Source organism: Cyclopterus lumpus, chromosome 10 (assembly GCF_009769545.1).
Source record: "Cyclopterus lumpus isolate fCycLum1 chromosome 10, fCycLum1.pri, whole genome shotgun sequence".
In the NCBI taxonomy this organism is placed as follows: Eukaryota; Metazoa; Chordata; class Actinopteri; order Perciformes; family Cyclopteridae; genus Cyclopterus; species Cyclopterus lumpus.
The window spans coordinates 2,194,265-2,217,414 of record NC_046975.1 but is presented as its reverse complement, the minus strand read 5'-3'; the positions used below and the strand labels follow the sequence as shown (position 1 = coordinate 2,217,414).

At 45.0% G+C, this 23,150-nt stretch overlaps 1 protein-coding gene across 2 annotated transcripts; it reads right to left on the bottom strand.

Annotated features, from left to right (window-relative positions):
• Nucleotides 1-9,628: 9,628 nt before the first annotated feature.
• Nucleotides 9,629-19,558, bottom strand: pcdh18b (protocadherin 18b). 2 transcript variants are annotated; one of them, XM_034543344.1, is made up of 4 exons: nt 16,771-19,558; nt 16,219-16,307; nt 15,686-15,855; nt 9,629-11,062 (listed from the first exon to the last, which is right to left on the bottom strand). In XM_034543344.1, exons 1-4 carry the CDS (start codon nt 19,270-19,272, stop codon nt 10,122-10,124), a joined length of 3,702 nt encoding a protein of 1,233 aa, XP_034399235.1. In that variant the 5' UTR covers nt 19,273-19,558; the 3' UTR covers nt 9,629-10,121. The 2 variants fall into 2 exon arrangements, with proteins under 2 accessions (XP_034399235.1, XP_034399236.1); XM_034543345.1 differs by having other exon boundaries at nt 16,219-16,274.
• Nucleotides 19,559-23,150: the final 3,592 nt, after the last annotated feature.

The following is a 23,150-nucleotide window of genomic DNA, read 5'->3' as shown; positions in this document are numbered from 1 at the left end:
GCATTCCATGAGCAAAAGAGCAGTGACGTGCAACGCAACAGGGTTGGTATCTCTGTACCTTATATACATATATATATATATATATATATATTGTGGCATCACAGGGGGACAGGTAGTGGAGGGGCGCTACAGAGTGGCCACCAGTGCAAAAACTACATCTCCCAGCCTGCCTCACCGCTCACCCAGCTGCAGCTGCTTAAGGCACCTGATTGAGGCAGGGCTGGGAGACTTAAGGGAGAGCACCTGGGAAGGAGAAAGGAGAGCGGAAGGTGAACCCACGAGCACCTGGAAGAGGACAACAAGGGAGAGGACCTCGTAGCCTGGATTCACCAGGATTGAGTTTTTGTTTGGTTAATTAACCACTTTCTCCTCCGGGATGTTTTGTGTTATCTAACTGGACCTTTTTTTTGATACTTTGTTGTTTTTGGATGTTACCTTGCTGGTGGGATGGGAAATAAACCTGGACTTTTTGTTAAATACCCTCTGACGTGCCTGTGTTCATCTCTCTCTTTGCACCGCCCCAGGCTAGCCTGTCCTAGCGACAGCCCGTGACACTACAATATATATATATGGAGCAACACTTCCGCCTTGAGCAGGCTGTGTGACAGGAGCTCATGTTTGTTTTTGTATTTTTCATGATTGGGTCCAGGTTAGTTTATTTCTTTCTGAGAAACTGATGTTTGATGCCAAATGTTGCTCCTTTGTCTCGCTTCTTTTACGAGTTTTCCAATTATAGGATGGCCTTTGTCGGTGCTATTACAAATTCTTTGAGCGTGATCAATGTTGATCACGTGATCTTCAGTATCTCAGGGAATTTTGATCTGGGTGTGAATGAAGTGAAAAGAATAGTAAGTTGCCACGCACACTCTGTGATTAAATGTCCAGCATGGTTTCTTTAATGCGCTTATTTCTGTTTGTCTGAATGTCCATTTATTTACTGGGAAGTTTCCACGGTGGTTTGGAGGCAGTTGTTATCGCTTTGAAAGTGTTTGATTGGGTTTAGAGCTAAATCAAAGCTAGATTGCATGTCTTTTATGTGAAGTGTGATGAGCAGATCAAGTTTTCTGTTCAATTCAATCAACTCAAACAGAATACAGCCACCCAGCTGGGTTTCAACCTACCTATCTTTGCCACGCTACCTCGCTCCTCTGAACACTGGTGATCGCCTGTCACCGGACAACCCAGCCTGTGCACTTGGCTCTGCTTCTACCAGTCGGGTTGCAACTCCCTCAATGCGACTGTTTGCCGTCCATGCTGCACAACGGTGGAACAAACTCCCCAAAACAGCCCAAACTCTCCAAGTGATCCATCGCAGACTGAAAACGACTCAGTTCAGACTGCCCATTGGCCCATTAAAAAATAAATAAAAACTCTTGACGCAGTTCAGCAGTTCAGAAGTTTTGATGTACTCTTTGAGTTACACCCACGCGGTTCAATGCATTTATTGTAAGTCGCTTTGGATAAAAGCGTCAGCTAAATACGAGTAATGTAATGAGAGTGATAGGATGAGGACATTGGCTTTAGTGGTGTCACTATACAGAATCTCCAGCTGCCACCAAAGAAGAGAAGACAAAATCAATGTGTTCAAAATGAGTGTTTCAGCATCTCAACAAGGCAAATGGCTTGAATCAATGAGACGGGTGCTGCTGCTGTCTGTTGTTTAGAAAGGTAATACAAATCTGATGAGGGCAACATCCACACCCCTGATTCATATGCACACGCATGCACACACCCTCAATGACGATGCATTTAATCTCACATTCTGCATCGGCATTAACGCTGGCACTGACACACGTCAACACATCTCAAACATCATAGCAGCGTGTCCATGACAATAGTTACATTGGGAGCTCCATTCCTGCTGTCGCTGAAGGGATCTGTACCGGCGAGATAGCAGTAAAAGTGTGTGTGCTGTGAGAAAAAGGGCCAATCTGCATTAAAGCTCTGCTCTGTCTCACAGTCTGTTATCTTCTCTCTCTTCCTCTAATACTCTCTCTCCACCTCAACACCCCCCCCCCCCCTCTCTCTGTCTCTCTCTCATGGACGCTCATTCACTCTGTCTGTCCTCTGCTTCAGCAAAGATCCTCAGATTGCAGAGACAGACATCCATATCTATTATGTATTCTATCTTTTGTTCACACATTTTCAGCATCAACCCTTGTTCAGATTCCCCAATGCAATATGCAACTCTTGACCATGCCATCACCAGCCTCCGTTTGGCAGAGCAGGGACTTCTAAAGCAGACATAGTGCTGCCAAAGTGTAGCCCATCTTATGCCACACTCTTGGCTGCAGAAGCAGTCCTCAGATGTTGTACTCCCTTTCAGAAGTCCTATGTTGGATCCTTACTACAAACCTCCGTACGTTCTCCATCTTCAGGCTGATTTTCTAGTTCTCACTCTTCCAGTCCAACCTCCTTAAAAGCCTTCTCAGAACTTGGTGTTCTTCTCTCCGAAGCGCAAACCCTCAAGGCTGTGCACCTCCATCAGGTTGTTAGACTCCATTATCCACTATCTCTAGAACTTGTCTTATTGAAGGACATGTAAGGAACCTACATTCTAAAGCGACCTATTTTGCTGTGGGTTTGAAATATTGTAATAAATTATCCTTTACCCCTTTAGTCTCTGGCTTTTTGGTTGCTCATCGCTCTTCCTGTTCCAAGTAACCCCCTTAACCCCCTTACATCATAAACATTAATCCATCTTCAACGTGCTATACTTCTTAATTTCATTGAGCCTTTTTGAGCTAGAGGCTGCCGTTGCTCCTTGCAGGACATTACTGCTTTTCATTCTTTTAAGAATGTTTGGGACTTCCCCATGTCCATGTCCAGATCCTCACCGCAGCAGTGAAGTACAGTGAACTGCAACTTTATCACACAAAAGCCTCCCTGGCAAGCTTTAATTGATGAAATACAGTCTACTGACTTTACTACTCAACAGAGCCCAGCAGAGGGGAACAGCACGATTACAACCCTAACATGCAAGGAACCCTAACATGCATGGAACCCTAACATGCAAGGAACCCTAACATGCAAGGAACCCTAACATGCATGGAATCCTAACATGCATGGAATCCTAACATGCATGGAATCCTAACATGCAAGGAACCCTAACATGCATGGAACCATATCATGCATGGAACCCTATCATGCATGAACCCTAACATGCATGGAATCCTAACATGCAAGGAACCCTAACATGCATGGAAGGAATCCTAACATGCAAGGAACCCTAACATGCAAGGAACCCTAACATGCAAGGAACCCTAACATGCATGGAACCCTAACATGCATGAACCCTAACATGCATGAACCCTAACATGCATGGAACCCTTACATGAATGAACCCTAACATTCAAGGAACCCTAACATGCATGGAACCCTAACATGCATGGAACCCTTACATGAATGAACCCTAACATGCAAGGAACCCTAACATGCATCGAACCCTAACATGCATGGAACCCTAACATGCAAGGAACCCTAACATGCATGTAACCCTAACATGCATGAACCCTAACATGCATGTAACCCTAACATGCAAGGAACCCTAACATGCATGAACCCTAACATGCATGGAACCCTAACATGCATGGAACCCTAACATGCAAGGAACCCTAACATGCATGGAACCCTAACATGCATGAACCCTAACATGCATGGAACCCTAACATGCATGAACCCTAACATGCATGGAACCCTAACATGCAAGGAACCCTAACATGCATGGAACCCTAACATGCATGGAACCCTAACATGCAAGGAACCGTGATGTTAAACTTAAACACACAAACAAGGTTTTATAAAAACACACGATCGACCCATCTCTGCCCATCGTAGCCTCTTACTTAAGACTCCATCCTATTGGCCAGAGTTTCTCCCTGGGGTTCCACTGGCTCTTGTCCAATGAGACATCGGTGATGGGGTTTACACCAAATCTCTTTAATACCTGATATAGATTGTATTGCCTGATATAGATGTCACAGTTCAGGTGTTATGTCTCTTTGTCTCTTTGGTGAAGCCGCAACAGTATCTTACAAGTAGGTCTGATTGTGTCAGACATTCTATCAAGGAAACATATCTTCCTACTTTTCCTCCCCCCATGGGTATGAGACTAGTTTGACTAATAATTAATGTTTGACATTTCTTTATTTCAGGATTTAAAGAGCATTGAGGATGATGTAATAATAAGTTAGTAAATATGAAGGTTTAAAGTTTTTACAAGAGCTTTATTTTGTGTTGATTTTGGTGGTCAGTGTGAACAAACATGGTCGTGTTTTCAGTCCTGGTCCCGGTTCTCCGGTGCCCCTCTTCCCTCCAGCGGGCCCAGCAATCCGGCCTGGGCCTCCAGCAGCGTGGTGTCGGCTCCCAGCGGGGCCAAGCAGAGCACGGAGGAGAAGCTCTGAGGAGGTCGAAGGCCGCTGAGAAGTGGGATATGTGTCTGTCCTCGGCAGGCTGGTTACAGCAGGAGGCCCAGCTGGAGTCTGAGCTGAAGGAATTCCTCCAGAAGTTCATCCTAGTTACTCGTTAGTAGCCCCCACTCCCTTGTTCATTCTCCACACTAATGACCTAACCATCACCTTATGATGACGACACTGCCCTCCTCTTAAGGTCTGAACCTGAACATAAAGTAGAGGGACAATGCACTGCTGGAGTTAAACATGGTGAAGACCAATGAGATGGTTATTGATTAAACCAGGGGTCCTCCTAGGCCAGTCCCAGTGGTCCTACACAGGAGGAGGTGGACATTGTAGACCAGTATAAATATCTCTCTGAGATAACACCTTGAAGTTTGAGCCACATACCAAAGAAAGCACACCGACATCAATACTTTGTTCGAAAACTGAATTAATTCAGTGTTCAAAAACCCATCGCGCTAACGTACAGTTCTTTTATTGAGAGTATTCTATGTTCTCCTACATTTGCTGGTTCCAAAGGTAAACAAGGAACTGAAATGCTTGGCACATGAAAAACATCCTAAACAGCTTGTCTGTCGGTTTCCTGTCCTATCTTATCGATCTTATCCTGTTTCTTTTCTTGTTTCTTTTTCCCAAAAATCAATAGATTAATGAAATTGTATTGAATTGATTTGAATAAAGGGCTCCACGGTGGTGTAGTGGCTAGCACTGTCGCCTCACAGCAAGAGGGCCGTGTGTTCGATTCCCGGTCGGAGCGGTCCTTCTGTGTGGAGTTTGCATGTTCTCCCCGTGGCAGCGTGGGTTCTCTCCGGGCTCTCCGGCTTCCTCCCACAGTCCAAAGACATGCTGCAGGTTAATTGATCTCTAAATGTCCCATAGGTGTGAATGTGAGAGTGAATGGTTGTATGTCCCTACATGTGCCCTCGATGGACTGGCGGCCTGTCCAGGGTGTCCCCTGCCTTCGCCCTATGTCAGCTGGGATAGGCTCCAGCGCCCCGCGACCCTAATGAGGATAAGCGGTATTGAAAATGGATGGATGGATGGATGATTTGAATAAAAAGACTTTATAACATCAACATACATATTTCCATGTAATCACCATTATATATGTATGACAAAACAATTGCAAAGATAATGAGGCTGTTCATTTAATTGAATATTTAAAATGTACTTATAGATTTCTACCTGAAAGAATTAAAGCTAAGACAAAGATGGGTTTTAATTTTTTTTTCAAGGGATATTTAGCAAATGACACCACTTATTGTGTGATCTATGGTAAATTAAGATGTATATAAAATACTGTCAGCCCTGAACATTTGGAAATGCACTGAAACATCTGGCATCAGAGTATTTGAAAACAACATACTACTGTTGTGGGCTGCGCGGTGGTGTAGTGGCTAGCACTGTCGCCTCACAGCAAGAGGGCCGTGGGTTCAATTCCCGGTCGGAGCGGTCCTTCTGTGTGGAGTCTGCATGTTCTCCCCGTGGCAGCGTGGGTTCTCTCCGGGCTCTCCGGCTTCCTCCCACAGTCCAAAGACATGCTGCAGGTTAATTGATCTCTAAATGTCCCATAGGTGTGAATGTGAGAGTGAATGGTTGTATGTCCCTACATGTGCCCTCGATGGACTGGCGGCCTGTCCAGGGTGTCCCCTGCCTTCGCCCTATGTCAGCTGGGATAGGCTCCAGCACCCCGCGACCCTAATGAGGGTAAGCGGTATTGAAAATGGATGGATGGATGGATACTACTGTTGTAATTTGAACTGCACTAAGCCTGTACTTATAGACAGTACTGTACTGTATTACAGTATATTTTAATGTTGTACAGTGCACAGTTCATGTAATAATTTGAACAGCATTTTAAACGGTCAAACTTAACATTAAATAGTGACACGTGTTTGATATATTATTGTGATTTAGTCAGCTTATAGTGATTATAGGGATTCATTTTATCACGACTATACCAGTAATGTGTAGCCTTTATGTGGTGTGCTTATAGTTTATATGTATTCTTGTCCTGGTGAGACAATACATATTTAATGGGTACTTCTTTATTTGAAATGCTGTTCTATATTTAGTTGATGTTGTCATCGTGACCCGTGGTGATGGACAGTATGGTGTGTTCCATGTGTTTTGATCCCCAGCAGAGGAGCATGTGCTGGATTTCCCCTGCAGGTCGCAGGGCGGTGGTTTCTCCTCTAGGGGGCTCTGTCTGGTTGTCTGCTCTGGCTCCATGGTAGGGTTGCTGCTAGTCGTAGTAGTAGTGATGTGGTGGTGAGAGCTGTGTGCTGGAGTCACCGGTTTACAGTGCACATGCTGAGCCTCTAGGTGTCACCCATTATCTAGTTGTTAAAGCAACAGAGGGAGGCGTTCCAACCCATCCATGGAACTCTGCTCTCTCTGCACAGCAGCTATTTGCATCTGCTTCCACAGCTAATTCCAACCATCAGCCACCCCACATCCAAGTTTCATCCTTTTGTTTTGTGAACTCAAGTGGCTCTGAGATTGCTCACAGAATGCAAGGTCCTCTGTGTGTGTTTTCTTCTGGGCTGAGGCAACAACCCCGTATCGAGTCATTGAGTGTTGGGGAAATGCCTCAAAGCCTCCTCGTACGAGCCCGAGCGAGTCACACAAATTACAAACTCTGACAAGAACCTCACATTTGCTGATGTGAAGATAATGACTGGTGATGGGTTTGGTGATGCGTAACAGTGTTTTCATGGACTTTACAAATCTTTTAAGCTTCATGAGTCCATAGAGGACATCACAAATGCAAGAGGTTAATGACTATTTTCAGTAGTCTGTCAGTTATTGTTTTAGTTCACTGATTAATTGTTAATCCTATGAAATGTAATAGAAAAACAAAAGCCCAATGTGACATTATAAAATGTCTTTTTCTTTGTGTAACTGCAAATATCTTCATTTGGATAACAATTAGCTCATTATCTAAATTGTTGTTGATTATTTTTCCATTGATGGAATAATCAGTTAATTGCCTGAATGTTTCAGTACTGCTTCCCCTTTACCCAACATTTGGTATTCATTAGTATTGCATTGAAATATTGGCATATGTCTTTTTCATGACGATTATCATGAAAGCTTTAACGTGGAATTATGACCTGTTACATTGTATTATTTGACTAGTACTTCAATGATTAATTAATTTATATAGTGCTTTTCTAGATACTCAAAGACACTTTACATTATACACCGTAGACACAGCTACGGGGAGCAATGCAGGGTTAAGTGTCTTGCTCAAGGACGCATCGACTAGGGCGGGGATTGAACTGCCAACCTCTTGATTGAAAGACGGGCATGCTAACCACTGACCCATAGTCACCCCACAGTAGTAGTAGTAGTAGTTAGTAGTAGTAGTAGTTAATAGTAGTTAGTAGTAGTAGTAGTAGTAGTAGTAGTAGTTAGTAGTAGTAGTAGTTAATAGTAGTTAGTAGTAGTAGTAGTAGTAGTAGTTAGTAGTAGTTAATAGTAGTTAGTAGTAGTAGTAGTAGTTAGTAGTAGTAGTAGTAGTAGTAGTTAGTAGTAGTAGTAGTAGTAGTAGTAGTTAGTAGTAGTAGTAGTAGTAGTAGTAGTAGTAGTAGTAGTTAGTAGTAGTAGTAGTAGTAGTAGTAGTAGTAGTAGTTAGTAGTAGTAGTAGTAGTAGTAGTAGTAGTAGTAGTAGTTAGTAGTAGTTAATAGTAGTTAGTAGTAGTAGTAGTAGTAGTAGTAGTAGTTAGTAGTAGTAGTAGTAGTAGTAGTAGTAGTAGTAGTTAGTAGTAGTAGTAGTAGTTAGTAGTAGTAGTAGTAGTAGTAGTAGTAGTAGTTAGTAGTAGTAGTAGTAGTAGTAGTTAGTAGTAGTTAGTAGTAGTAGTAGTAGTAGTAGTAGTTAGTAGTAGTTAGTAGTAGTAGTAGTAGTAGTAGTAGTTAGTAGTAGTTAATAGTAGTTAGTAGTAGTAGTTAGTAGTAGTTAATAGTAGTTAGTAGTAGTAGTAGTAGTTAATAGTAGTTAGTAGTAGTAGTAGTAGTAGTAGTAGTTAGTAGTAGTTAATAGTAGTTAGTAGTAGTAGTAGTAGTAGTAGTAGTAGTAGTAGTTAGTAGTAGTAGTAGTAGTAGTAGTAGTAGTAGTTAGTAGTAGTAGTAGTAGTAGTAGTTAGTAGTAGTAGTAGTAGTAGTAGTAGTAGTAGTTAGTAGTAGTAGTAGTAGTAGTAGTAGTAGTAGTTAGTAGTAGTTAGTAGTAGTGGTAGTAGTAGTAGTAGTAGTAGTTAGTAGTAGTAGTAGTAGTTAGTAGTAGTAGTAGTAGTAGCAGTGTAGTAGTAGTAGTAGTAGTAGTAGTAGTTGTTAGTAGTAGTAGTAGTAGTAGTAGTAGTAGTAGTAGCAGTAGCAGTAGTAGTAGTAGTAGTAGTAGTAGTAGTAGTAGTAGTAGTAGTAGTAGCAGTGTAGTAGTAGTAGTAGTAGTTGTTAGTAGTAGTAGTAGTAGTAGTAGTAGTAGTAGTAGTAGTAGTAGTAGCAGTGTAGTAGTAGTAGTAGTAGTTGTTAGTAGTAGTAGTAGTAGTAGTAGTAGTAGTAGTAGCAGTAGCAGTAGTAGTAGTAGTAGTAGTAGTAGTAGTAGCAGTAGCAGTAGTAGTAGTAGTAGTAGTAGTAGTAGTAGCAGTAGCAGTAGTTCTACTACACAAACCCGGGTCCACTTAGCTCTGGAGCTTTCACTTGTCTTTAAAAAGGAAATGGAACGACTAACTCTGACAACTGGGCAACCAATGGGCCCCAGTGCATGCTAGTTACTACATACAAACAACAAACCATATACTGTATGTAATTCACCAATAATGTGTTGGATTTCACAGTGAAATGAGTTCAAGAGAAAGAAAACAGAAAGCAGGACTAGCAACAGTATAATATATAGTATTGTCACATGATCAAATGGAGACTTACCACAGTCAACATACATATTACCCAGCATGTTCTAGTTTCTGTAGAATAAGCACATCATTGTGTTATAGATTGCTAGAAAGCAAAATGAAATACATGATGCTGATAGGTTTGCCTATTTAAGGGATATATAGCAAATGGCACTTGATATGCCTAATGGTAAACATGCCTAATAGTAAACCTATATAGTTTTTATTTTTGGTGATACATGACACAGTAATAACATTTTATATAAACCAGACACCTGAATAATGTTTGTGTTATTTTTATTTGTTTACCATCCCCCCCCACAATAATCCACAAAGACACATGTCCATTAATTCATTAATATATTCCTGTATACATATCATAGTGACAAATAAAAAAAGAATCACAATACAAAAGACAATTTAAATATGTAGGATGTCGATCGCATGTCAAATTCTTGATTCAAGGTTTTCATACTCAACATGCAATCACAATATAAAAATAGACTTTTATGTTTAGTTTATATACATTTTTTTTATAAATATAAGTATACAAATGTATTTTTAAAATACAAAGATAAATACAGTCACATAGTGTACATTGTGTACCAAACCAGCAATTACAAAAACATTTTTTTGGATATTTAGCATTCACAAAACACAATTATTACATTAGAAATGCAACTTTAACGACAATTGCAGGTCTTGTTTTTAGACTTTTTTCCATCCTTTTGCCACCCGTGGGCCCTCACTTTTATTCTGAAGTAAAGAAAGCAGTCAACAGGTGGTGAATAAATAAAGTGTTTTAGAAACAGGAAGTCTAGCTCTGCCGGACATCCTGTAAGAGTTTGTTGATCTCTGCCACCAGCTCGCTGGCATCCACCAGCTCGTGTCTGCTGTCGCTCCGTTTGCCCTGAAGGTGGCCGAGCACGGAGTCAAAATCGTCCTCCTCGTAGTTCTCTGGGATCTCCTCCATGGCGGGCAGCCACTTGGAGGAGGGCCCAGGGATCGCAACCGGGACCGGGGCCGAGGAAGGCTGCACCAGAGTGGGGCTGACCAGTGCCGTGAGAAGCGGGCTGCTGTGGGGTTTAGTGGGGTGGCCGCTATTCTGGGGGCTGCTTTTGGGTGCCTGCAAGCCCTTGTGGCTGCTGCTCTGGGAGCTGAGCTTGGTGCTTGGTTTCAGGGTGTGGTAGCTGCCACCCTGGTGGTGGCCAGATGGGCACATGCTGCTTCCCGGGTTCTGGAAGTGGGTATTGGCGGCCCAGGCTGCCACGCCCTGCTGGTGGACGGAGGGGTTGGGCTTGCCAGGGAGATGGCCTCTTCTGCGATCTAAAGATCCGGTCATGGGTACACCCACCCCGCTGAGACTAGTCCCTTTCTGGTTCTCGTTGACCTGGCCGTACGAGTCCAGACCCTGGGGAAGCAACCGCTGGAACACACTGCTCATCTCTGACAGCAACGAAGTGGTCCCACACAAGTCGTCATCTCTTGCATCGCCCCCTCCCTCTTCATCTTCTCCACCTTCCTCACCACCCAGGTCCTTGCCGAAGGTGGAGAAGCTCTGGTTTCGGGCGGGACCGGTGTCAGTGCAGGGCTGCGGGGTCTTTTCCTGGGAGATGTCAGTTGCTTGGCGGGCTTCTTCCCCAGGGATGTACAGGTTGCTGCGGTAATCCGAAGACGAAGAAGGGGAGGCCAGGGGGGGCATCCAGCACTGATCTGAGTGACCTAGGACACGACACTCCTCTGTGCAGAGCCTCATAGCTAGAAAGAAAGACAGGGATATTTGTAAGTAATCAGGAATACTGAGCTGTAATACGACACAATAGTACACACACTCCTCACGTCTGAGAAGCTAGAACCTGAGAATGTTGGTTAAATTCAACAACTGACTGTATTTACACTGATTGGGAGATGAGTCTGGACTGTGGTTGGTTCAGCAATTGTATCTGCATTGTATGGGCTATGCAGGTGTATGTGTGCATGTATGTATGTGACAACTTGTGAAATGGTCCTGCAGGTAGGACAAAAAGGTGGGAACCAATGGACTAGAACAGTGGATGTCCATATGTTATATAGAAGATAAAGTTATACTTGGGCTGAGGAAATGATCTTGCCACTGAGGCTAAAAAAAACATTAAAACCCCATTCATGAGCTTTAAAATGCTTTGTCTTGAAAAGTTGACAGTTAGAATACACAGCATGTATATTATATATAATAGGCTATAGTGTTTGTATTAGAGGCAGGCAGATGATTCTCAGAGATCGCATTCTTTCATGTGTATGTAAAAGAAATGTTCACGTTCGAAACAAAGCAACCCTGAATTAGAAAATGATTCCTGTCAGTTGAGTATTCTCCCATCTAATATCTGCCGCCTCCCTCAGGTGTTTTGTTGCTGCGCTGTCTCTGGAAACAATGTAGAAATCTGCTGTAATTAGTCTGGAAGGCTCTCTGCAGGAGCACTGCCTGCTACAGTACCTTCCAATGTATTTACCGCAGAGAGACAATTCCGAGAGGCCGATCAATGCCTATTACCCATTCAAAATAACCCCTCCTCTAAAAGCTCTGCATCTTTCCCTTTCAAGTCGCTCTTTTCAATATTAAATCTTCAAATAGAAAATCTCTGAAGAATAAATTAGACAAATCAAATATGCCAACTTAAAACCTTCATTAAAGGAGTGCAGCGCTTTTCAGTCGTGCTATTGAGGGACTTCATTATCCTCTCATTAACATGAAAGGAACATTTATAATACATCTTAGAGCAGATGAAAAGTGCATTTGGGTGCACTGGAAGGGTGGGGGGGGGGTTGGGGGGGGGGGAGTGCGGGGGCAGCGCAGATCGGGTGCCTTGCTGATGAAAGGTTGAAAATGAAAGATTTAACCCAGCTGATTTATGTGTAAAAATATAAAAAAGGACATGTCAGGCAAACATTAAGTGAAGGCTTGCCTATCTGACTGACTGTGAAGTCAATTCAGCTGGCTTACTAATTGATTTTCATGCCAATAAATGATCAGACTGGTTTTATTCAGAACGACAGACCACATGGCTCGCTGCCGATGATGGCTTTGTTTACTTCAGAGCGTTCCTTATAGCAGTCTGAGGACTACAAGGTGGAGACACATTTTAAGGGACATTTCAACAATTTGGTATTGTAGTTGCGTAAAGTTGGAGTGGTCATGGGAGACCAATTAAGTGACAGATGCAGAGATCTCCTGAGTTCCACAAGCACTAGATCCTACACACTAGATCCTACACTAGATCCCATAGTGCAACTACATAACGTCTTATATTAGATACTTGCAAATTCGATTTGTGTCACAGGTTTTCATGTATTTGCTGTCCTACGATAGTTTCCAAAGGCTGAGTCGTCGGCCCTCATGGTGGAGCGCTCATTTAACCGCTTCATACGGACAGTTAGAAGTAGCCTTCATGAACACTACACGGCTGCCCTGCCTGTGTGTGACAGTAATGTTCACTCCTCATTCATTATGCATAAAAGAATGGGGTCAGCTCTCGACGGTGAGGGTACTTTTAATCAAAGCGATCATCAGCGCTCTGCCTCCTGTGCATCGGTGTCTGTGGATGAGAGGCCCACTTCTATCTGTAACACTGAGGAATTACCTTTTTTTAGTCTTAAAAGTGTAAATCACTATATTTTGAGAGTGAGGCGAGAAGATTTATATCCATAAAATGATTTGTGTGTTTGTATGGAGTTTGGGTGGTTAGCCTAGCTTAGCATTCAGACTGGAAGCCGATAGTTTGGCTTTGACTAAAGTGAGTCAAGTCGACTCAACCCTGTAACGTTCCCTAATTAGCACATTATATATGTTGTTTGTTAAATGATCATAAAGTCCCTGAATAGCATGGGATGAAGGTCAGTGAACACAGGTTGCTTCCACAGCTCACGGTCTCACTATGACGATGGCAAGGCTCCAGGAAGTTACTTTACCCAGCTGTTGTTTGTCAAGAAATAACTTTAAAAAATAACTAACTTCAACAGATTGTCATTTCATTGCTCATGTAAGAATTAAAAATGAGTTCAAATGGATTCCTTAGCCTTATAGGTGCTGGCGGGTGTATTTTTTCAACTTTGGACAAAGTAGCATTTCCCCATCTTTGCAGTCTTTATGCTAAGCTGGGCTAACTACTACCTGACTCCAGATCTGTATTCAACACACAAACAGGAGTGGTATTGACCTTCTCTCTCTCTCTCTCTCTCTCTCTCTCTCTCTCTCTCTCTCTCTCTCTCTCTCTCTCTCAGAAATAAGTAAATAAACCACAGCACAATAAGTTGTAGACTGATTTGCAGTGTTAATCCTGCTGCTTTAGAGAATGTCGTGTTTTCTGAAGCAAATGGCAATACGTTGTTCAATGTTTCAAGCCAGAAACAAAGAGTTTCTCCCTCCTTCCTTGTGCAGTGAGGGCTACCTTATCCAGGCTTAATGACAGGGCACCGACTAAACGCTGCTCCGAATCATCCATGCTGCAGTGGACACGGGGGCGGGGGGCGGGGTGAACAGACAGAAGGAGAAAGGTGAGCTTTGATATGTAATTATGCTCTTCAGGGCTTGATCACGAGCGCTACTCGGCGCCAACTCCATAGCAACTATTTGTCACATGGCAATTAAATGGCCCCTTTTCATCAGAGGAGCACGGGGGCTTCGGTTTGGACGGCTGAAAGTGAAGGCTCGAATGTGGAGAAAAAAGACGAGCGACTAACGAGCAGAGCTATGAAGGAAGGGAGGGAGGAGGTGTTGGTGATGAGATTGTCTGCCCGTCTGGGTGGACTCTAATTGGGATGTAGCTCAAATGCAGTGTTGAGTGATGACTGTGTGGGAAGCTGGCCGGAAAAGAAGCGGGAGCTCGGAGAGGAGAGGAGAGGGGTGGCGGGATGAAAGCAGCTCGCAACCTGAGCTAAGACATGGCTGAGAGGCTGAGAGATGTTGGAGAGTTTTAGCTTCAGGTGGGTAGAATATTTCAAAGTTAGTGCGGGTCAAACAGTGTTCAACAAGTGTTCAAAGTTCTTCCTTGTTAACTCAACTGTGGAGAGGAGGGCAACTCCATGCAGTGTGACAGGAGGGAGACGAGATGGGCGGCTGTACAGGAGGATCAGTTGAGCTACCCGGAGAGATATCTCAACTACGTAATGACGGCGAGGTGAAACTCGGTGGTTGGGTGGGTTCAGTATCATTCACAAACCTCCGAGGCTAGTGCACATGCAGCCGCTTGTATTGCAGAACAAAGGAAAGCATGCCTGAATGGCTAAAACAGTGCTTTGCTTCCACGCAGCTGATGAATAGAGTGAAGTATGGAGCGTGCTATATGTGGATCGAGGGTTTCTCAACCGGTCTATGGGTCACAAAACTCTAATGGCCCCAGCAATGGACTATTCACATGGTCATGTGGGTTTGTGAATGGCATCCTGTTGTATTCTGTTTTCAAGAGTATGGCCTGAGCGTAAGTAATTATACAGAAACCAAAAACTGGGCTCTCATTGTTTGAGTCTGTCCTGATTCTACTGATCTACCCATTGAGTTATCGGTTACAGACCCTGAAGTGATGTCTTCCATAGTCCTCAAACACCTTCAGCTTTCGCTTACGTTAAGGTTCAGAAGTCTGTGTTGTATCAAGTGGGTCTCTTCCAATGTCTTTTTGACAAGACCTCTTCTTTACGTCCACTTCATTAGCATACAGCTTCATATTAGCGTTGCAGTGCATTGTGTCCCCTCACTTACGTTGGATTGTGCAAGGAAGGAATCACTTCAGGGCTAGTTGGAATTAAAGGAGGAATGACTGCAGCAAGCAATAACTCTTTCATTGAGTATACACCATGTTAGAATATTATAAAGAGAGTCCAAATGTAAATCTAAACATTCCCTTTAAGATTTATAATTCAGTCAGTCTTAGGAATCTACCACAATCCTCCAGCTGGCGTTGTACTAAAGTCATATTTGAAGTTTGGGCCAATATTAGATAATGTTGATTGACCATGTAGTGAAATGGATGGAATGATTTATTACACCAAACAGATGTATTATGTTAATTGTAAACATTTTAGAGCTGAAAACAGAATCAATTGGCAACCATTGCTGATCAAGAAGCCATGGGCATTGGTTTCTAATTATTTTTAAACATGTATAAAGTATTTTCTAACGTTATAATAACAGCAAATAATACATTGATTTGAATTAAGTATTTGACCAAATTATTTTGGCAGATCATAAAAAATAATTGGCCTCCAATCTTTGCTGAGATCTAAATTAATTTTAATGAACTGATGCATTGTACAACCTGAAAAAAGAAGAAGATGCTGAGACAGGAGAGAAATGGTTTGGGTATGAAGGGGCGGTGGTGGGGTGTGGTGGATGGGGGGCCAGGGGTGTACCTGCATGCGATCTGTGCTGGCCATCAGGGGCATATATCTCAGTAAAGCCCTCACCAAGGAGCCTATCCATGGGCGACTCCCTGCCAGGCTCGTAGTCACTGTCCCCGGCCTCACTGTCTCCACGACCGCTGTCCTTCAGGCTGAACTTGTCCATCTCGTTCAGGGCATATCTGCACACAGACAGGCAGAGAGAGTTGATACATTTCTCATAGAGGACTGGCGAGTCATTGACAATAATATTATCAAATAGCTAAGGGAATGCAATGCTACTGATGGATAACATGCTGCACAGAGAGCGCCCTGCAGAAGAGGTTTTACATAAAATTATGCAAATGTGAAGTTATTGAGCATACAGTTTGACACTAAACCAAAAGCTACTGGATATGGATTAAAGGGACTATGTGAAAGCACTCATGGCAGACAGAATCATGTGGACATGATATTATAGAGATGTACAATAGAGTTTTCCTTATTTATGACCTTACAGATGTATGGCAATAAAAGCTTTAAAAGCATACTGTTATGCGTATTACCTGTAGCTCCTGGTGTATTTGTTGCCTCTGAAGCTTGGCCGTGGCTGGTACTGGCCCTGATGGAGCATGGACAGAAGCTGTGAGACTTGCTACAATCCCAAGAGAAACCCAAAAAAAAGACAGAAAAAAGAAAAAAGACAAAAATAAAAGGAAAAAATGAAGAGGGGAAAATGAATGGAGTCAAACAAGACAAGCAAGGCCACAATACAATGTAGGGGGGTGGGGGGTGGGGGAGGGATGGGCGATGGCATGACACAATGACTTGCTCCCGAATGTGATGGTCAACAAAAACATGACACAGAGAGCTGCAGGTAACAGAATATGGGAGCAATTTATAAATTCAAAACAAACACTACATATAAGACAAAAAGCGTTCATAGTATATGATTTAGGACCAGATTATTGCAGGTTGGTTATCTTTAGGTTTTAACGCATGCCTAAGCAATTCATAAAACACATGAAGCTGTATATTTACACTGTTTTAGCACAAAGCCTCTAGGTTTAACGAGATTTAAATAACAGCATTCACAAACTGAAATCTTATTATCTTACCTCAACTGGGGGGGTGGCGTGGGCCAACTCGAGGGTGAAGTTCTCCGGCACATGATTGGAGGAGATGGTGACCAGGCTGTTGAGGGACTGGCGGCTATGGTGGCTCTGCCTGCTCCCCAGGGTGCCCCTCTCAGGTGTAGGGGAGGCTGAGGGGGAGCGTGGGTGGGCCCGTACAGGCAGAGTCCCATTGACGGTTGGGACCAGTGTGATATCTGCCTTGTGGATCTGCCTGGCAGGCTTCTTGGGGTGGTTCTGGTAGCTGTTCTCTGCCACTCTGCAGTTGTAATTGTGTCTGGGATCTTTCTTCTCTCGGCTGCAGCGGGCAGTGGCAAACATAACCATGACGATGAGCAGTAGAGCGCAAACGGCGCCTAGAGAGATGATGACGATGAGGGAGAGATCTAGTGAGGCCTGGCTGGAGCCAGTGGGATAGAGTGCAGGGAGGATGTCCATATTCTCCTGCAGGGAGAGTCTAAAGAGGGCCCCTGTGGACAACCGAATGGTGCCCCTGTCCTGCACTTCCACCCTGATCTCCATCACGTCCCGTGGAGCCTGCTCCAGGCTGCCGTTAGTTCTGAGCTCACATCGCCGAGCGTCCATCACAAACAGCCCATCCTCGTTGCCACCAACAATGGCGCAACTCACTTCTCCATTGGTGCCGGCGTCGCGGTCTGTGACTTTAAGCGCAGAGATCAGCTGACCAGGAGATGCATACTTCCACACCGGCAGCTCAGCGGTATGATTCCGGAGGGAGGGGGAGTGGATTATGGGGGGGTTGTCATTTTCATCCAGAACAGTCATAAGGACAGTGGTGTTGGTTGACAGCACAGGGTTTCCCCCGTCACGCGCCTGAATGGTGAAGGCAATCCGGCTGACGTCTTCGTGGTCAAAGCTGCGTAAGGCATAGATGGCGCCGTTAGACGGGTCAATGGTGACGTAGGTGGATATGGGGCTCCCCTGAACCAGAGCATCCATGATGGTGTAGGTGACCTGGCCGTTGGTGCCCAGATCTGGATCTGAGGCTACCACGGTCATCAGATAGGCTCCAGGAGAATTGTTCTCCGACTTAAAGACCTCGTAGCGGCTCTTTTCGAAACTTGGAGGATTGTCATTTTCATCCAGCACCTGGACAGTGAAGTGTTTGATGGTGGAGAGGCTGGGGGAGCCCCGGTCCTCAGCTATGACTGTCAGGCTGTACTCTGACCTCTTCTCCCTGTCCAGCGAGACATTGGTGAGGATCATGTAGTTCTTCTCGTGGGTCTTCTGGAGTCTGAAGTGGCCGTGCCCGTGCAGCCTGCACACTACCTCGCCATTGAGCCCGCCATCACTGTCGTCAACACGTACCAGAGCTATGAAGGTGTCCACTGGGGCACCCTCTGAGATGTAGGCCACTTCCTCTTTGCCAGGCGTCATCAGGTTGATGTTTATCTCTGGCTTGTTGTCATTTACATCCACTACTTTCACCACAATTTTGCAAAGTCCAGGAATGGAATTTGGGCCCATGTCCTGAGCCTGAACATCCAGCTCATAGGACGCAGTGCTTTCATAGTCCAATTTTTTAATGAGAGTAATGTGGCCATTTTCAGGGTTTATCTTAAACTTTTCCAAGATCTTTGGCGAGACATGGCTGCTGAAAGAGTAGACTATTTTCCCATTAGTGCCCTCGTCTGGATCCGTGGCGTTTAAATCAATAATCAGAGTCCCGAGGGGAGAGCTTTCTATCAGATTGATAATATAAGCCTGCTCCTCAAAGATCGGACTGTTGTCGTTGGAATCCGAGATGCTGATCTTGAGCAGAGTAGAGCCAGATTTTGGGGGTACACCATTATCCGAGGCAGTGAGCTGCAGCTGGTAGCTGGACAGCACCTCCCGGTCCAAATCTCTCATCACCACCAGCTCTGCGTACTTGGCCCCATCCGTCCTGGTCCTCACATCGATCTTAAAGAAGTTATTTGGCGTTATGGAATATGTGTGCAGGGAGTTTTCCCCGACGTCCGCATCCACGGCGCCGTCCAGCGGGATGCGCGTGCCCACGGACGCGCTCTCCGAGATGTCAATGGGCACGATGGCGCGGGAGAAGTGCGGAGAGTTGTCGTTGATGTCCAGCACTTCCACCTCCACATGGAACAGCTGCAGGAACTCCGTCGGGAGGGTGACCACGTCGAATTCAATCGAGCAGTTCAAGTTTTTCTCACAAAGCTTCTCACGGTCGATTTTGGTGCCGATGCTGATCTCCCCGTCCTCCTCTCGCACGGACAGGAACGGCGTGCTCCCTCGCTGCATCGCGCGGAACCGAAAGGCCAGAGTGCTCGGTAGTTTGGACAAAACCCCGGCGACGTCTTCTTTTAACCGTGCAATAACAGTGCCCACTTTCTGCTCCTCGTAAACTTTATATTTCAAAGTCTTACCGGTGGCGCCGCGCGCAAGCGCGAGCAGAAACAGTAGTTTGAATCCTGCCGAGGAGAAGATATTTCCTTTGGTTTGGATCATTTTCGCCCTCATCTTCTGTGCGCACACTGTGGCGAATTCTTCCACAGAGGGGGAAACAAATCCGAGGGGGGAGGGAAGAGTCGTCTCCTCAGACGTCTGGCATGTTTAATCCTCCGCAGCTGCTCACTGTTGCAAAGAACTCAGCAAAAATAGTGAATACAATAAATAAACAGACGTATACATAAATAAGTAAACTGTCCTTCTTTTGGAAAACAAAAAAGCACTCCGGAGCAAAGCGTGGCGACCTCCTTGTGGACGGATCTGTTGCATATATCGACATATGCCCGTCGCCTCGTGTGTGCGCGCGCCAGTGAATGAGTGAGAGTGGATGAAAAGATGCAGCTTTCTCCCAGTCTGCGTGTGAGAGTGAGTGAGCGAGAGAGAGAGAGAGAGAGAGAGAGAGAGAGAGCGCGCGTGAGAAGGAGGGAGCCTGTGTGTGCGCGCGCGCCCTGCTCCGTGCGCTCTGTTCTGTCGCCTCTCCAGTCTCTCCGCCCTCCGCGCACCCAAACTGCGTCTCTTTTCCACACAAAAACACCCCTCGCCCCCCTCCTGCTCTCGCCCCCTCTCCTCCTAAATCACCAGAATGGCCTCCTTCAAGCTGCACAGGAGGGACTATTGATGGGAGCCCCGTCGCCCTCCTGCCTCCCCCCAACGCAGAAGACACCCAAGAATCAAAAGTGTGCCACAACAATGGGCCAGAGGAGGAAATATTCTGGGCTCCGCCACTTTCAACACCACCGCACGCTGACCCGCGGCAGACGTACATTGTTATGCTTGCAATTCACCACGTGTGCCAACGCCGCTCTTTTGTCATGTGTGCGTAAAACGCAAAGTTGGGGCTCTCAGAATAATAATGGTCCGGGGAAAGAAACATGCCCATCACTCAGAGGAGGCTGTGTGGCCAGGACCCAGCTTTAAAACGTATAAGATACCCCGTAATATCGATGTACTATTGTGTGTGAAACCCAAAGCAAACTCGTGGCTATCTTACATAATTGTATCTAGAGTTATAGCTGTTTATCGAAACAATATCCTCTATTGTCTTGTGCGCAATGGTTGCACAATAATCAACTAAATACTTCTCCATCAGTTGATTCCTACTAAATATCAATATTCTACTCTCTGTCTCTGTTATTATGACCACCAAAAAAAGATCCCTGTATTATCATCACAAAGAGCTAAAAACATTGTTTGCCAGTTTACACATGCAGCTGTAAAATATGGTGACCGTAATGTTGCGGGTTTTATCATATTTATCCAAACTGTGGAATTCCTCTCATGTCTTTGTGCGCACAGCACAGAACTACCTCTCCATCAAATAGTTTGTTGCTTATTAATCCTTTTTTTGTCACCAAGATGGCCTCAAATGATTCCACATGTATACAAAAAAAAAATTCAGAACATCTTAAATGACTAATATTTGATAGCTGATATGAAGATTGCTCTGCTTGATTGATGAACGTTTAGAATTTGGAGATATTCTTTATCAAATAAAAACGTGCTCCTTTCACAACATCCTCTTCTTGCTGCATGATAATATTGTTTGGAAGCCTACACACTTTTGATCGGACCAAATTACCATCCTGCAAACTGAAAGTGTCTCTCCGGGAGAAAACAACAGGGCAAGCGGAGGTTTACGAGAGAAGCAGCAGGCCATCTGGCCCGGGCCTCCGACAGCCCAAACCTACAATTACCATCTATTCAGACCCAGCCGCCCCCGGCCAAATGACACCAAGAGAGAATTAGCCCCAGCTCGTGTCAGATGAAATCAAATATTCTCCTCTCATTGCATGTGGAAAGCTCTTCTAAACTCTTGCTCGGGTTTACATTTCAGAGTAGTTGTGAGAGGCAATCGGTGCACTTTGGATCGACTTCATTTGGACGTGTCATAGCTGCTGATATGATTCAGTAGAGGGGAGAAAGGAAGGAGCAGCGTAAAGATCACAGAGTCTGATAAGTGTTTTTATGGCCTGTATTAATCCATCCTCCGCTCCGTTAAAGTTCACATCATAGCCAACATGTCTATAGGACACCCTCATCAGTGTGCCACAGACTCCGGTAAGCCTGCACAAGCTCATTTTGAATTTACCCCAGACTTACCCCCCCCCAATCATTCAGAAAGTAATGAGTCGCCGCTGCGCAGACTTCTATTCTCAATAAGCTTCATTTGGAGCGCGAGCCACATCTGATAACCGCAGCGCTGATTGGTTTCAACAGAGAAAATTATCTGAAGCTACCGGCATCTTTGAGAGGATGCGTCTCTGTGATGGATTTTATCTGCATTTTAAATTCCTATGTGTGACCCGTGGGAACGGGCTCTCAGCGCCGCCATCTGCCTCTGAGCAAACACATGGACATCGACTCGAGAGCTAATGCACGCACGCACGCGCGCGCGCACGCACACACACACAGTAATGCTGAATGGCTCAACAAGGGCAACGTGTCCATTCTGTCCTCAGTGATGGTCCGTTTACGATGTCCATCATATAGTCTGAATATTAATCATCCAGCTGCAGTGCACTGCCTTCACTGAACTGATTTCAGGAGACAAAGTGGAGAACATTATAATAACTGAATCTTTGGAGCTTTTGGTTGGTCAAAGAGAGATGAATCAAAGAGGTTAAAAGAACATTGTTCTGAATAATGCTCCCACTATGATACGTGACACTTATATTGATCTTATTCAGTTGGACTTGGAGACACATTGCACTGTAGCAATCAAACGTGTCCTTACTGAACTAAATGCATTCGTGTTTTGTCTCATTTAACGCTTGTGAAGTTTTTATCCAGCCGGTTACGCATTAACACAGCCATTACGCACAGTGCCAAGTTCTCTCCACGCGCACTGTGATGTCTCTCGCGGGAGCAGACACGGTCCCCCGGCGTGTCTTCGGAACACATCGTGTCTCCCGTGACATATAACAACGTTAGCCACGGGCCGGTGCCCCTGCACACATACTGCTACACCCCGCCCCCGGCGAGGAGCGGATGGTGCCCTAATGGCATTACTGGAGAACTCGCAAATCGCGTTTCCTCTGTAAAAGAAAAATAAACTCCACACTTTAGACAGATTAAAGCCAAGATATGTCTTTAATCCCAACATAGCTGCACCAGAGGACTGCCCTGTGTGTGATGCCACTGTGAGGTATAATATACAGCCATACTGTTACTATATATAGAGACAGGTTTAACTTATTAGGCAGAAGGGCCGCTGCAGCCGGTTGGAGGGGGCGCGACTGGGTGGGTGATGTGCTGGATGCAGATATATTCTCTCCTTGGGGACCATTAAACAACTGAAAGGAGTTTGGGGGGGGGGGGGGGGGGTTAGAGGGCAGGGCGACGGCCTGAGCAACTTTGTCATTGAAATGAAGCAGGAGATCCCGAGGACAAAGGCTGCGTAGCAGGTGGAGAGGGGGCGGCGCGGGGGGCCCTCCCAAACCAGCCTTCCGCCCTGCAGAGAATCAGTGCGCACCGGGCGGGGGGATGGGGATGGGGGTGGGGGTGGGGGTGGGGTGTCGCGTGTGTGTACGTCTTTTTAGTTTTTTTTTTTTTACAACATGGGAATATGTATGCGCTCCCCCTGTTCACATTCATCTGTCAGATTTAATTTTCCTATTTCCGATTCAGATATAACATCAATAAAGAGTTAAAGCAAGCAGCATGAAATGAGCAAACACTGACAACAGTCATGGAGAGAGAGAGAGGACTGAGTGTTCAGAGCCGTGCTCTGACATTCTATAACAGTCTCGTTCAAATAAATAGTTTTAACTCAGCACCTCTGCATCTTCCGGGCAGAAGGGGAGTCTTGGCGTGCGTCGGGGGGTCGGGAGGATTGTAAAGGCACGCGAGCATCTGCCACCATCTCATTACTATGCTGTTAGCTCGCGCGA

Excerpts from the sequence above, each read along its gene's own strand:
- pcdh18b (XM_034543344.1), bottom strand. The coding sequence starts at position 19,272 with ATGAGGGCGAAAATGATCCAAACCAAAGGAAATATCTTCTCCTCGGCA. Across the intron at positions 16,308-16,770 it reads ACGCCACCCCCCCAGTTGAG|CAAGTCTCACAGCTTCTGTC; the intron begins GTAAGATAATAA and ends TTGGGATTGTAG. Across the intron at positions 11,063-15,685 it reads CCAGCACAGATCGCATGCAG|CTATGAGGCTCTGCACAGAG; the intron begins GTACACCCCTGG and ends CTTTCTTTCTAG.